Below are 14,981 nucleotides of genomic sequence, written 5' to 3' on the forward strand. Positions count from 1 at the left end.
CACATACGTACATTTACTTTAAAAGTTTCTTCACACTTTCCTGTATTTAAATTGTTGTTACTTAATATTTCTTTTTATTTCCAGTGTACTCCAAAATGTGGTTCAGGATTCAAGCATCGGATTGTACTGTGCAAGAGCAGTGACCTTTCTAAAACATTCCCAGCTGCACAATGTTCAGAGGAGAGCAAGCCTCCTGCTCGCATCCGCTGTAGTCTAGGCCGCTGCCCTCCTCCCCGCTGGGTGACAGGAGACTGGGGCCAGGTAAGGCAGCCAGATGTGGACTCTGTTGAGATACAAACCTGAGCTTTTTGATGTGATCATTGTGAAGGCTTAAGAGAAGAGTAAGAATTAATTCATAGAAATCCTAAGTATGAGATCTACCCATTGAGACCAGTTGTGGACACATCCCCACTTAACCACATTTCTTTTTTTTTTTAAGATTTATTTATTTATTTTATGTATGAATACACTGCAGTTGTCTTCAGACACACTAGAAGAGGGCATTGGATTCCATTACAGATAGTTGTGAGCCATCATGTGGTTTCTGGGAATTGAACTCGGGACCTCTGGAAGAGCAGTCAGTGCTCTTAAACACTGAGCCATCTCTTCAGCCCCCACATTTCTTCACATCTGTAATCATTCCACTCTATTGTTAGCATTATTGTTGTTCCTGTTATTATTTGAGGGTTTTGAGACAGGGCCAAAATGTTGTGTATGCTATACTGGCTTCAAACTCACAATCCTCCTGTCTCAAACTATCACTAATAAAATAATAGATTGCAGTATCATCAAAACCCCATAAATACCAAGCTCACCTATTCTTTGGATCCTGCCATTTCAAGTTCAATGTCAAATAGACTCAATACACAGAGCTGTAAATAAGCCACAGCACTGGAACCCTAGTTCTCAACTAATTTAGTTATAAACCATTAATACCAGTGTCTTAGCTTTTAGCTTTTCCACTCAAAGTAAATGATTCCTCCTAACCTCACAGTGAAGTTTTTGGGGCCTTAGTTAAAATACCCATGGGATTGATAAGATAAAAAATTAATAATACTTACACTTCAAATTACTTTTCTCTGATGTATACTGTGAATTAGGAAACAATAAATAGGACTTTTAACATGTGTCATATATATTGTATCAAACTGTTTTATGCTTCAATTTGTATTTTCCATTTTTTAATAATATAAAATAATCACTTGTTTTTTGTAAGTGATGGAGGTGCTGGGGTTCAACACAGGTCATCAGTTTTGGCCCTGCTCTCGTCACCTCCTGAGGTTTTCTGCTGGCCCAGTTCCTGTTTTTACTCTTTCCTTTATTCCTTACATATGTTGTTAATTTGTGCTATCTTGCTATCAGTCATGTTCAATTCTATTAAAAAGTCATAAAATGACCATAATGCCTATATTAATTAATGAAATTTAGCCATTATACAGTATATATACACACATATATATGTGTGTTATATATATATTTCAAAATGTGAGACCATGAAAAATGAATACAATTCAATTAAGTAAAAAAATTATTTAAAAGAAAACCAAATTGGTAATTATTATGTAGTAGGGCAACTAAGCACTTTCCTTCTAAATATCAGAGAGGAAATCCGTTAAGCCACATTAAGGAAGTACCACTCACATCTCTAATGCTAGCTTTCAGGAGATCAAGACCAGCCTGTACTAGATACTGTAACTCTCTTTAGTAAGAATATCACAAAAAGTAACTTGCCAGCAGTTGATGAAGTGGCTCAGTAGGTAAACTGCTTGCAGTGTAAGCATGAGAGTCTAATCCTCAGAACTCATGTAAAAAAGTCAGATATAGTAACCTCAACAGGTTGATTCTTCTCACCAGCCATCTAGCTGACTTAGTGAGCTCCAGGCTCAATGAAAGATATTGTGTCATAAAATAAGGTAGAGAGCTGAGCTAATGAGGAAGATTTCCAACATCAACTTCTGACATCCACATGCACATGCATATGTGGAGATACACACATACATCGCACAGCACACACACGCGAGCACATGCACACACACACGAAAGTGGATTTCTAGGTAGCCAGTTCTCATGGACTAGAACAGTACCTCTGCTCCTTTTGTGTTTTGCCTGGCAGATGGTCAGGATCCATACAGTATATGAAGACATTTTGCTCTGCTTCCATGCCTATGGGGAAGTGTGATCATAAAATAACCAACATTTTGCATCTCTACGGAATTAGTTTAACTCACAAATTCTCAAGTGGAATATGCTTGATAAGATTAGGCATTCCACTGCTAACATTAACAGTTTCCCTGAGAGTATAGTGACATAACTGACATTACACTATTGAAGGTTCTACACAGACATGATGTTATGAATTGTATTTCAAACCAGGTACTTAATTCATGTAGCTGAAAAGACAAAGTATGCTAGCTGGCTAGCACAGACTATTTCTAAGGTGTATATAGCTGATAATTCCTTAGAAAATTCATAGTATATTACACAAGTTCTTTTTAAAATCTGTATCCATATTAGCACGCGTGGTGTGCATGTATAATATGTACATGCACACACATATGCCACAGTGAGCATGCAGAAGTCCTGGGACAACTCTAGTGTCAGGTCTCTATGTGGATCCCAAAGGTAGAACGCAGGTCCCCAGGCTCATGGGTAAGCACTTTGCTTACTGAACCACCCATACATCCCTGCTTCCCTTCTATGAGATTTCCTCCTTACTCTCTTCTTAGTTCTGCCAAACTTGATTAGAAAAGTTATGGCAGCCCAAGAAGTTGCCATTGCTTGTCTTCTGTTTGCTAGAACAACAAGTCAATTCTCGAGTTTTGAAACCAATTCCATAGTAACATGAACAAGTCATATGCCTCTCAATAATTGCATAGGGTTGTTAAAAGCTAATGTTACAATAATAAAAATAATGTCTTTTTATCTGATGGAAATCATTTTTAAATATCTTTGAATTTAGTGCTCTGCTCAGTGTGGCCTTGGACAGCAAATGCGAACTGTCCAGTGCCTCTCCTATACTGGGCAGGCATCTGTTGACTGTCCAGAAGCTGTTCGTCCTCCATCCATGCAGCAGTGTGACAGCAAATGTGATAGCACCCCTCTCTCCAGTACTGAAGGTGAGTACCCCAACTCTGTGATCTGCCTCTACTGCTCCTAACACTGGAAGAGCCCCCTCGCTTACACTTAAGCTATAGTATGTTACGAGAATTTGTGAAAGCTGTTGTGTGACCTGTATAACTAGGAAACCTGTTTTATTCAGATTGATTCATTATATGTTTAACAATAAGTCACTCAACATCTGAAGAAAAATGTACTTGTCTTTAAAATGACATGTCAGAGTGGCATTCTCTAAGGCAATATCTAACTTAGTGTTCTGGTTGACCTTTGCCAAAGCTCTGGAAATACTTTCTACAATGAGTCCATTCTCGTTAGTGAGACATGGTGGCACACGCCTTTAATCCCAGCACTCAGGAGGCAGAGGACAGCAGATGTCTGTGAGTTTGAGGCCACCCTAATCTAAGCAGTGAGTTCCAAGACAACCAGCACTCTGTAGAGAGACCCTGTCTCAAAAGACCAGAAGACAAAAGAAAAAAAACAGAGTTCTTGAGTTACATATACAAAAAAACATATGCTTAAAGCTGTGTTTTAAATACCAGTTTCTCATTGTAGAGAAGTGAAAAAATTACTCTATGAAGGCTAATAAAGGAGGTTTATGCTTAGAAATTTCTTTCCTTTGATTAACAGCAGATATTAGTCAAAATCCTGAATTTTATCTTTCATTTCAGTAAAAGTACTTTGTTCATGTCAGCATCATTGAAAATGTCTTGAATGGTACTATATGTGAGATTTCAGAAGTTACCCAGAATATTAAAATAATATAGCATTGTCAGGAATTTCAGGCTTTCTTCTTATATAAAATATTTGCACAGGCTCACCAACAGCATCTGAAGGAACTTAGTTACATAAAGAGACCCAGCTATATCGCTCTGTTCTTAAAACAAACAAAAAGAAACAAAAATTATAAAGTTTGATAATTTTCTAACGAAATGACATGTTTATAATCATCTTCAAAAGATGTCTGTTCCTTTTAGTTTGCTCTATCCAATTTGAAGAATGTTCTTTATGATGTGTTCATGGTTTTAAAGTTCCTTTAAGATGTCATCTAGAGAAGAATGATAATCTTCTGTGGTGGTACAGAGACCTTGCGATCTGTGGCAAGGTCTGTTTGTTATCTGACACACCACACAACACCACACAATGCATTGGTTGTAATGCATGTTATAGTCTAAGGATACCGTGGCCACACCCCATATTAATGTGAAATTATAATTTTAATTTGCAAGCCCATAGCTCTAGTGCCACCTACTTTTGGTGTTCTTGTAATGAGGTCTATCCTAGAAATGCAGATTTCCATGTCCTGAAAGCAATTCAAACTGTATAGCAAACAGAAGCTGCTCTCTTGAAAAACATGTCTTTTAAAGTGATCTGAATGAAAGCATCTCTCTTCTATGAGACTATACCAATAACTTTCACTCATTGTTAGTTAATAGCAACCCATCCTTTAGGCTTAGGAGGTCTTTCTTTTACTTCAGAATTGGAAGGTGCAAGGTTAAATGGGAAAGAAGATGTAAATAATCCAATAAACTACTCTGAACATTTGATCTTTTAATTCTATTACATACATATGCAATCTTTCTGTATTATATATCAGTATGGTGTCATAAAATCTTTATAATTATCTTCTGTGACATATTATTGCTGACAAAAGCAAAAGCAAAAGTCTAAGGACCATGCCTCAACATGGGCACAAGGAGGGATGGAAATTAGCCCCGGTTACAAGTCTGGAAAGTAGTAGATACGGAAGACAAGATTTGAACCCAGATTTGGCAGAGCTGTGAAGCATGTTAATTTTCTCTATATTGCATGCTATTTACTTTTACTGAGAAAGCATTTTTCTATATAACCCAGCCTGGCCTGGTATTAACGATCTTTCTACCGCAGTCTTCCAAACTAGAATTATAGGAGTATACCTCCACTTCTAGCTTTTTTTTTTTTTTTAATTTAAAAAGAAAGGTAGATGTGCTGTGTGAAGTAATTTATGTACATTCTAAGGGAAAGCCAAATGAAGATCAATGACTTTAACCTTTTGGATAAAGTGAACTGCACAGGCAACGTGTTCTGTGAGTCACCTGTAATGTAGTATTACAGTCCAAGATGTACTCAGAAAGCAGGGTTTGACCCAAATCATAAGTTGTCACCAACAGAGAAAATGGATAGGCAGATGTCAAGAGAGGGTTTTTACACAAACAAAATGATTTGGTTTTGGGAATCAAATTGAAGAAGGAAGAGGGACTTTTTAGGGAAAATCTGGAAGACCATCACAAATATCATGACTTGGTTTAGGTGCTCAGATGGGAAAAATAAAAGAGATCTCTTAGGAAATCTCTGAAGGAGCAGTTTCTCGTTAGTAATTCAAAGTTGAAAGAACTGAGCTATCAGGAGAGTCAGGCTCCCTTGACTTCCAGAAAGAAGCTGGTGGAAGGCAGTTTAGTTCTGCCACTACTGAACAGGTTAAGGGAGCTCTCTCAGGATCAAAAATGTAGTGTTGCCTTTGGAGTGCTGTGAATAAAATGGTCTATAGTTAAAACCTTGAAAATTGTTTTAACTACCCAGACTTAGGTAATGGTCACCCAGCTACTCAATATTTTATTATAAACATAATAAAGTCTCAAATACACAACAAAGTTGTGAACTTCTTCAGTGAACACCCACCATCTATTGCATTGACAATTTCAGTAAACTTGCTTTTATTTTTTTTTTTTTTTTACATATAATTCATCCTTCAAGGCTATAGAGGTTTGGGTTTTTTTTTTTTTTTTTTTTTTTTTTTTTTTTTTTTTTTTTTTGCTTGTTTTGTCTACAATTTTACATGTATACACCTTGCACACTGTCTTCTTTCATTTCCACCTCCCTACATGTCTGCTTGCTGCCCTCCCCCACAGATCTCTCTCACATTCATGTCTATTTGTTTTGTTTTGTGGCCCACTGAGATTAATCAGGGCCATATGTGTAGCTGTGGGTTTGGAACTATCCACTGGAGCCGGGAGAGCTCAGCAGACGGTACATAACTATACACAGTGTTTTCAGAGAACATACTCCATTCATCCCGTATTAACCTGTTTACTTTGCCAGACACCAAGACTAGGGATACCACAAAGTTCTGTCCACAGAGGAAGTGTGTTTAGTAGGGACAGTGACGTGCAGATGCCATGGTGAGCAGCGTTTCAGCAGAGACATAAAGAAGCTCTTCAAGTGCACAGGGAGCGTAATGAATGAACAGACTGTTCCCTGCACAGTGGACAGGTCTGCACGCTGGTTTGCCAAGGGTTTACTAAGAAGACACTGGGATGTGGGGTATCCCTTGCTCAGGCAACTGTGTGTAGTCATAATGAAATTGGAGTAAGATAAAAATAAACACAGAAATTTAAAAAATTCATGGAAGTTTAAGCCACTCAGAGACAATAAGAGAAAACCAGAAGCAGGGCATCGAGAAATTAAAATGGTGAAAGGAGATGGGAGATGAGAAATGGCGGTGCAGTTTGCTGTGTCCAACATCTGCTTTTGTTCTTTCCTCTCTGAAAGCCTTCAGTGAAAGGCTAAAACTTCATAGGCAGGCCCCTGACCGGCCGACACTGTGAGAGTAACACCACATCACTGCCAAGAGTGAATTCCACATGGACTGGGCACTACAGCATTCAAAACAAGCTTTTCAAGGGCATGTGGCAGTTGGGTCTAGTCCATTTAAGTTCACCTGAAATTCTATCTCCAAATGCCAGTTTATTCATTGTTCATCCAGTTTCAAGTTTCCTCAGGTTTATATGGGGAATCTTTTTAGCTTCTCAGCAGCACAAGGCACTGTCATCTAGTATTCGTTGCTGGCAGATAGTGATTCATGGTGGCCCATGAGCTAGTAATTAACCCAGAAAGCTGTGGGTAGTAAACATTGGTCTACCAGCGTAAGATGTCACATGGTGTCTTTGCTAGGTCTCAGTTTCCCTCAGACACACTTCTCTGAGAAAATCTAACCAGCTCCACAAATCTCCTAACAAAATTTATGAAACAAATAGTTTAAAAATTTAGCCCTTAATATGGAATCTAATGTATGAAAATCAGCAAGAACAAGAAAGATCATTTGAAGACTTCAGCTTAAAGGAGATAAGAAAGACCAGTATTCCTATTTTCCTTCATCATTTCAGGGAGCTCTTAATCCACTTGACATTCCATGCATATTCCTGTCATTTGAGTTGGGATTATACCATCTTGACTGAGGGTGGCATCCAGGGAGTAAGACTGAGGGAGAGAGAGAAGAAAAGGAAGGGAAGAAATGCAGACAGTAATCATCTATATTAACTTGAAACCAGAGCAGAGTGGTGACTGATATCTTCTTGCTGCAGGGCTTGTGAGTTCTTCCCTTACCGCCCAAATGCATCCAGTGTCAATGGCTCTAGTATGGTTTTATGTAAAAGTACCCTGACACACCAGCTCCCGAACTGCATGTCCATGCACCCCTTAGCTCTCTCATTTCTTGGTGGGCCCCCCCAATTTCTACAAACAAATTATCAGAAGCTGATCATAGTTTTTTAATCCAAAAGATAAACCATAGATGCCCAATGTATAGCTCTGTTTACTATACTCTGTGCATCTTACGAGGGACTCACGGGTGCAGTGGGAGTGCAGTTTATCTGTATCCATTTTGCCTGCACTGTATAAATGCTAAATGTTCCAACTTGGTCAGGAAACCTCTGTCCCTGTGTATGCTAACTTGTTCCATGAGACAAGTGGGCAAGACCTATAGCATTTGATACAATTGGTGCTAGAACATTTTTATTACATGGACTAAATCAAGCTTTAAAGTTGTAATGACTGAACCAGTGCATCCTAAATTCATTGCCTCTGTTTAATTTTTGAAAGCATATCTTCTAGGTCAAAGTTTTTGAAAGATTATCCTAAAACACCTGAGAGAAACTCATTAGCACATCAATGAAAAGTATGTTTATACATTTCTTATGAAGTGGTTTATCTAATTTTGTTACTTAAAGCTACTAAGTCTATTTCCAGAATATGTGGCAGGTTACTTACAGTTCTAGTGGGCCTAGTTTATATGAAAAAAATCTGTGAGCACTGCCTGAGTTACTCTCCCTGTATTACTTTATGACAGTTTATCTTCAGGGGTAGAGTAGGATATAAAAAAAAGTGAGATGAAGTGTTTCCTAATATTTACATGGTGAAACCTCTTACTACAGAGAGCAGTAGAAAGAACATTTTCCTCCCAAGAGCACGCTTAGTCAGTATACTATGATATAGAAGACAAAGTCAGATACTCTCATCTTAAACTCTTACCCTCTGACTCAGACTCCACTGCTAATAGGCGTCAGAAGAGTGACCCAATGCTAGCACAGATCCTGCAATGGAGAAAATGTGATAGCGGAGACCAAACCTTTAAACAGACCAAACACAGAAGACATCTCCTCCACTGACCTGAACAATCTATTTTAATACTTTTACTAGAGCAGTGAAGATCATTCAGAAACTAAAGCAAATTTTTGTTGCAACTTTTTACTTCAGTGGAAAAATGTGATTTTTCTTCCCACAAAAGTCTGCCTTGCTATGATATAATCAGGCCATATGGTAGAATTTTTTAAGAGGCACCTCCAAACTCATTTCCATAATAGCTGAGTTAGTTTACATTTCTAGCTGTGCCACTCCTAATTTTAAGGATTCCTAGTCAACATATCACAACAAAACTTATAATCCATGTTCAGTGCAGAAACTCACAGAAGCCAAGTATGGCCCCAACCTAGGTCTCCAACAGAGAGGGAATAGTTTAAAATATATATTTTTTAAATATATAAGGAATAACAAACTTGTCACATGCAGGAAAATAAATGCAACTGAAGATAACCCTAGTAAGTGAATTAAACCAGTCTCAGAAAAGACTAATATATATTTTCTCACATTTGTGGGTTATAATGAAAGACTCAGAGAGCCTTTGTATCTGAGAGACCCCCTCTTAAAGAGACACAGAGGCAGCAATCAACGCAAAAGCAAGAGGTTTATTAGTCCAGTGCACTGGAGTGCCCTACATCCAGAGGAGAGGTAACCCCGAAAGGCTGTTACAGGCAGTTTTTATACTTTTTAGGGGTACAGGTTACACCAGCAAGGTTATAATTTAAACTTGACTAAGCATATTGACCTTTAAACCAGTTGGTTAGTGAGCATGTGTGTCAGGACCCTAACTGGGACCAGAGGATCAGATGGCTATCAGTCAGTACATTCTACAATTCTGAGAATTATTTAATCAAGAAAGTCTCTTAGGCCAAGGCTGGGTGGGCTGTTGGGCCATTGTTTCCACACAGGTGGAGGGTAGAGAGTTTCTCACTGTGACTTCCTTCAGGTGGAGAATAGAACTTGGCCTAGCCTTGACCTCAGGCTATGGATGTAAGGCCGGCAAAAGGCCCTAGGGTCTTTCAATACATTTTAAATAGATACATAAAATCATTTATATGACATAAAAATAGAAGCAAAACTTTCTAGGAAAGCAAAGAGGGATAACAAAAGAGGGTAGAAAAGGAGGGGAAGAGCATGAGTGTGCTAAATGCACAGGGCATAGTTATATGAAGGTGATTCCATGTAGCACAATCTGTACAGTGAATATGGGAGGAAAACTGGTTTAATCTATAAGTTAGCTGTATGAAATAATTGCTCAAGATTAAAAGACAAACTATTTCATAATTTTAACATATTTTGAGAATGAGGCAGACTAGTAAGGAGCTATGTTTTGTAATTAAGACCTCTCAAGTGTGTCATCAGTGTGTCAGAACAGGCAGCCATCTCTTGCTAAATTAGAATGTCAGTGCTGATGTACAAATCACCATTATCTTTAATCCTGGTTTAGATATTTTGGAGATTCTATTCACCTTTCTATAATAATGGGGCTTTAAAACGTTTGTATCAATCATCAAATGCTTACTAATGTAACTACAATGAGAAAAAAGTTAGGAGGAATAATTCAGTCTACCTTGAATGCCTGGGACTTAGAAATACCTTTCTTTTCTCCCAACATCTTTTCCCTTCTTTAAGAAGGCAGCTCAAACTCTCAAACATTAGGAGACCTCCTACGGCATGGCCTACCACTGTGTCCGCTCAGTGGAGTCTGACCTCAGACTTTCTAGTGACTCTTCTATGACCCAGCATGGGTTTTAAGCTTAAACTGTGCTGTCTATGGAAAGCTAACATTTCACATACTTAAAAGGATTAAATATAAAAGTATAAAACTGCCTAAAGTTATGCCTGACATAAAGGAAGTGCTTGATAAATTACACTGTTTAATGCTGTTACTAAATTAAGCTCTTGTGGAGTTAAAAGACTGAGCAAATAAAAGACTAGTTGTGGCTGATCATTGGTGAATATGCTTTCATTAATCCAAATGTGTAATGAATTGATTTTTCTAGTCACAACAGTTCCTGGAAGGCAAACAAAAGAGTAGGAACTGGATCTTCCACGTAGCCCTGTTTAGGAGCTCCACACCGCAGCAATGTTCCATAGAGCCCCAATATCTCAGAACGGTCTGCTGTCTGAGTCTCAGCCGTCCTCGGAGCTTGCCCAGGTCTTTCATAGCTGCTGACCACTGACTGGCCCTGTGGTGTGCCTACACTGTTTAATAGCTTTCTGTTAACTCTCTGTCTAAGTGTGTAGACCTTCCAGATCTCAGAGTCCTGATGTATGGTGGGTGTTGTCAGAGGCTTACTCAGCTGGATACCGTGGCTGTGCCTCTCACTGTGTGCATCACCTCCTGTAAACGTCGCCAAATGAGCAGGGCTTCTTCTGGTCTTCCTTCCTGAGCTTCAGAGCTGTGAATGTTCGAAGACGCTGAGCCAGAGTTCACTGCAGCCTCAGTGGCTCCCACCTTCCCACCCCTGTGTGCCACCCACAGCCTCACTGGCTCCATACCCTCTGGTCCTTGTGTGCCACCCACAGCCTCACTGGCTCCATACCCTCTGGTCCTTGTGTGCTCAGTTGCCATCAGCTCCCAGCGCTCTGAGCTTGATTCTGCTTCTAGGACCTGATAATCTTCTGCCTCCAATGAAGTCAGTTGAGAACTAACTTAGCAAGGGTATTAAGAAGTCTGGAGAGGGACACCTGAGCTAATACCCACTTTCACCTACCCATGGAAAAGATCCACTGCTATTTATATTTGAGTGGGTAGAAAAAGAATAATTTACAAATATTCCACCCTATTCATTATACATTTTTAAAATCTGTTCACAGATCAAGGGTTAAAAAGTCTGTATTTACTCATATTTTGCTAGACTCAATTTTTCCCAATCTAACACATTTTCCAAAAATGGAATTATGATTCTTTGAATAAAGTTGTGACCTAAAGAATACTGCCCTCTGTTTGGTCTTCAAGCTGATTTGTGTCTCTGGGGGCAATATTTTCTCAATAGTAATTGAAATACTGTATCTTCATTGAGAAGGTTGTCATGTATCCTCTTGCCTCCTTCCTAAAATCAGGCAAGAAGGACATTAATCCCTAGTCAGCGATGACAGCAGCAGGTCTGTCTCTGACACTCACTGTCCTGCACTCTGCAGAAGAAGGATGGACGACTGTCATCTGACTTCCTTTCTCAGTGCAAGTTTAAATGTGCCCCGCCTTACCACCTTTCAACTTAAACAAATTCACTCAGATTCCTAATCAAATTTTTCCAATCAAATTTCTAACTATTCTTCCCTTTTGTTTTGACTCTTGAGTTAACACCACTTAAATATAAATGTTTAAAAGATTTGATAGTTCCTGTCTCAAATGTTAAGACTTTGTTGAAAGAACCTTTAAAGTGAGAGAGCGCACAGCACTCACTCTTTAAGAAGAGCTGGGAGCTTCTCCTTATTTTATACTCATTTCCCATTTTTATGCAGATGTGAAACCAAGAAAAAAAACATGCAAACAGCAAAAGCTATGTTACATTGAATTGTACCTGGACCTACATGAGTCTGAACTGCCTTAAGTAGTTTTTCTCAGGATGCTTCAGTGTAATCAGCTGGAAGACTGTGAAAATTTAATTACTGTGTTTTTAAATATTTTTAAATCTCCAAACAAAATAACCATAGTACTAGAGAGGAGATGCCTTTGCAGTAATGGTTGTACTGATGAAGGGGAAGGCATGGTCCCTGTCAATCTCACCATTGCCACCAGCCCTGTGGGAGGTAGGCGAAGTCTCTCGCTGTTCACCTTCTGGTTGCAAGAGGTGCACACTGCGGCTGAGGCTGCTCTAATACTAATGAGAAAATACACACAAGAGCAAAGACGACTGTATCTCACTCCAAATTTAAAAAGACATTTCTATGTTTCCAAAGCCCACAGACTGCTGCCCTTGGAGGCAAGCCTCTCTGCTCTGTTCCTTGCAGTGAAGCTGCTGAATGCAGGCCATCGTCTGCAGTGGTTTGCATGCGGTGTTACTGAGAGACATGTGGACTTTGGTATCAAACAATGCAACTCATGTTTGATTCTGGATAACCTTACACGTTGAACAAAATAACCCTTGAGAAAGAAGCAATAAAAATGCTGTAAGAAAAATGACTCATGTTTCCAAGATGTCTAAAGTGATCACTCATCCCAACAAATGGTAATTCTTTCAAGACATAGTGGGCATGCACCACACTTATAAAAGTCTGGAAGAAAAGTCTTGCATTTTTTTTAAAAAAATGTGTTAAAATATACCAAAAGAATGTTTCTGGTAGGCTGTTTCAGACAGTGTGCTTAAAAACAAAAACAAAATTAAAAAAAAAAAGTCACAGGGCCACAGAAGTGAGGTTGGCTGGCAGTGGGGTGCCTGCTAGCTGGGCAGGCTTACCAGCTTCCTTGTGTGACTCTGTTTCCCACTTTCTGCCTCCACGCTAGAGTGCAAAGACGTGAACAAAGTGGCGTACTGCCCTCTGGTGCTGAAGTTCCAGTTCTGCAGCCGGGCGTACTTCCGACAGATGTGCTGTAAGACCTGCCAAGGACACTGACCCTCAGAGAACCAGACAGGCCTGTCATCTCCTCATGGAAATGCGTCCATCGAAGACGGTCACCCAGAGGAAGCGGATGGATGTCCTCACAAAAGCATTACCCTGTGGAAAATGTAACCACTGGTCAGCCCCAGCTGACAGGATTTCAATATTATTTTAACTTCTGTGAAGTGGGATTTATTGATCCAAAGTGCTGGACACGGTATCAGGAGGGGATGCCAGATCTGAGAGACCCAAACAATACAGGAAACTCGCTTACTGCGGAACCTTTGTGTTCTTTCGAGTAAATCTAAAAGCCTGTTTACCTCCTTGGACCATTAAGATAATTTTTATTATGGACTTAGCAATGACACTGAATCCATTTGTATTTAAGACTGTTTAAAATGTAGTTATTATGACTTGGTTAACTATGAAAGTAGAAGAGATTCAGAATTCTTAAGTCATAGCTTAAAGTATTTACCACCCTTTATCAAACCACAATAGCACCACAATTTAAATTATAAACTGGGCTTTAAACTGTAATTTAAGAAACAATTGTAAATCAAAAGTAATGAAAGTTTGTATTATTTTTCTTTATCTCCTGTTCTGAGCACTGCTGTGAGCCATGGATTCTCTATGACCAGTGAGGGACTCGGTTTGAAGCCGGGCGGCCATTGCTGCAGCTGTGCGCGGCCATAAACTCAGTGCTAAGAGTCTGCGGCCAACTTGCCATGGTGCAAGGGAAGCTGAGATTTCCATTAAAACTTTAAGAGAAAAACATTTCAATTCCATGCAGAAGCCAGACTAGGGTATGGCAGAGACTGAAGCACCAGGCCCTTTGCAGCCATCACGTGGGATGCCTTATTTGAGTCACCAGACTCCTTAGTGTTTACATCCCCAGCAGCCACAGACCAGCTTCTGCCCTTCTAGGCTGATGCATGCATGGTAAGCTCATGCAGAGGATGCTGTGTGAACAATAAGTAGGCAGCCCCTTCCCATCTGCTCACAAACGATGGGTTCCAGATGTCCCTTCTTTGATATGGGAGAAGGGCATTTATTTATATGAGAGCAAGTGTGGTGTGTGTGTGTGTGTGTGTGTGTGTGTGTGTGTGTGTGTGTGTGTGTGTGTGTGTTTGTGTATGCACTCACACACACACACTCCTGAGTAGGGGAACAGGTGAGTTTGCTAGTTTGCTTGCATATAAATGTGCTGTTCCTGTGAGTTTTAAAGTAGGGAAGGAAAACAACCAAAGAAGAAAAGCTCCATGAAGAGAGATAACAAGTATGAACTTAAAAATCAGTGACCACATAATTTTTACAGATATTCTAAATGACAACTACATGCGAAACCTGGTTTGCTGGGCAAGTCAGGTTCTAAAACTCACAACTTACTGAACTGAAATGACTAGCTTAGGCCTTCCCATCTTCAAGCTTCTCACGTTGCCAGCAAAAGAGGTGACAATTACAGTTTTTTAAGGGTACTTGTTTATGTCAATGCGTACTTGAACATTTGTAGCTTGTAGTAGATGGTTGGTGACTGCTGTGTGTCCAGCACACCTCCTCAGTCCTTTACATACGTGCCCCACACACACAGCATCATCCAAAACACAAACTACACGGCTACTTGGTAACAAGTCTCATTTATCTACCACTGTGCTCTCAAGATATGTTTCGGTGTGTCACCTGTGAAGTGACCTTTGAAAGGCTGTCACCAAAGGCCTCCTCAGTTTCTTGCTTACTATGTACTGGCCTGGATGTTACCCACGTTCCGGTGTGACCAGCCATATCTCATTCCCTGCTTCTTTCTCAGTATCCCCCAAGTTTTCCAGAGGAGGCTATCAGTGATCTAAGTACCCTGAGACGACCAGTCTAAATGCCATCACAGCCATCTCATTAAAGGAAGGCAACACATGGGAGGCTGGCCCAGACTTGAA

The 14,981-nt window shown here is 39.7% G+C and overlaps 1 protein-coding gene across 1 annotated transcript in view; it reads left to right on the forward strand.

The window, feature by feature from the left end:
- Window positions 1-13,068, forward strand: part of ADAMTS6 (ADAM metallopeptidase with thrombospondin type 1 motif 6) — a gene marked incomplete at both ends in the record, with an annotated part of 264,023 nt that extends 250,955 nt beyond the window's left edge. The window contains 3 exons of the mRNA XM_080933513.1: window positions 85-261; window positions 2,960-3,116; window positions 12,959-13,068. Of these exons, the coding sequence (XP_080789639.1) occupies window positions 85-261; window positions 2,960-3,116; window positions 12,959-13,068 (444 nt within the window). The remainder of the gene's footprint in view (window positions 1-84; window positions 262-2,959; window positions 3,117-12,958) is intronic.
- Between the last annotated feature and the right edge of the window lie 1,913 nt (window positions 13,069-14,981).

This window comes from Micromys minutus (genome assembly GCF_963924665.1).
Source record: "Micromys minutus genome assembly, chromosome: 20".
Taxonomy (NCBI): domain Eukaryota; kingdom Metazoa; phylum Chordata; class Mammalia; order Rodentia; family Muridae; genus Micromys; species Micromys minutus.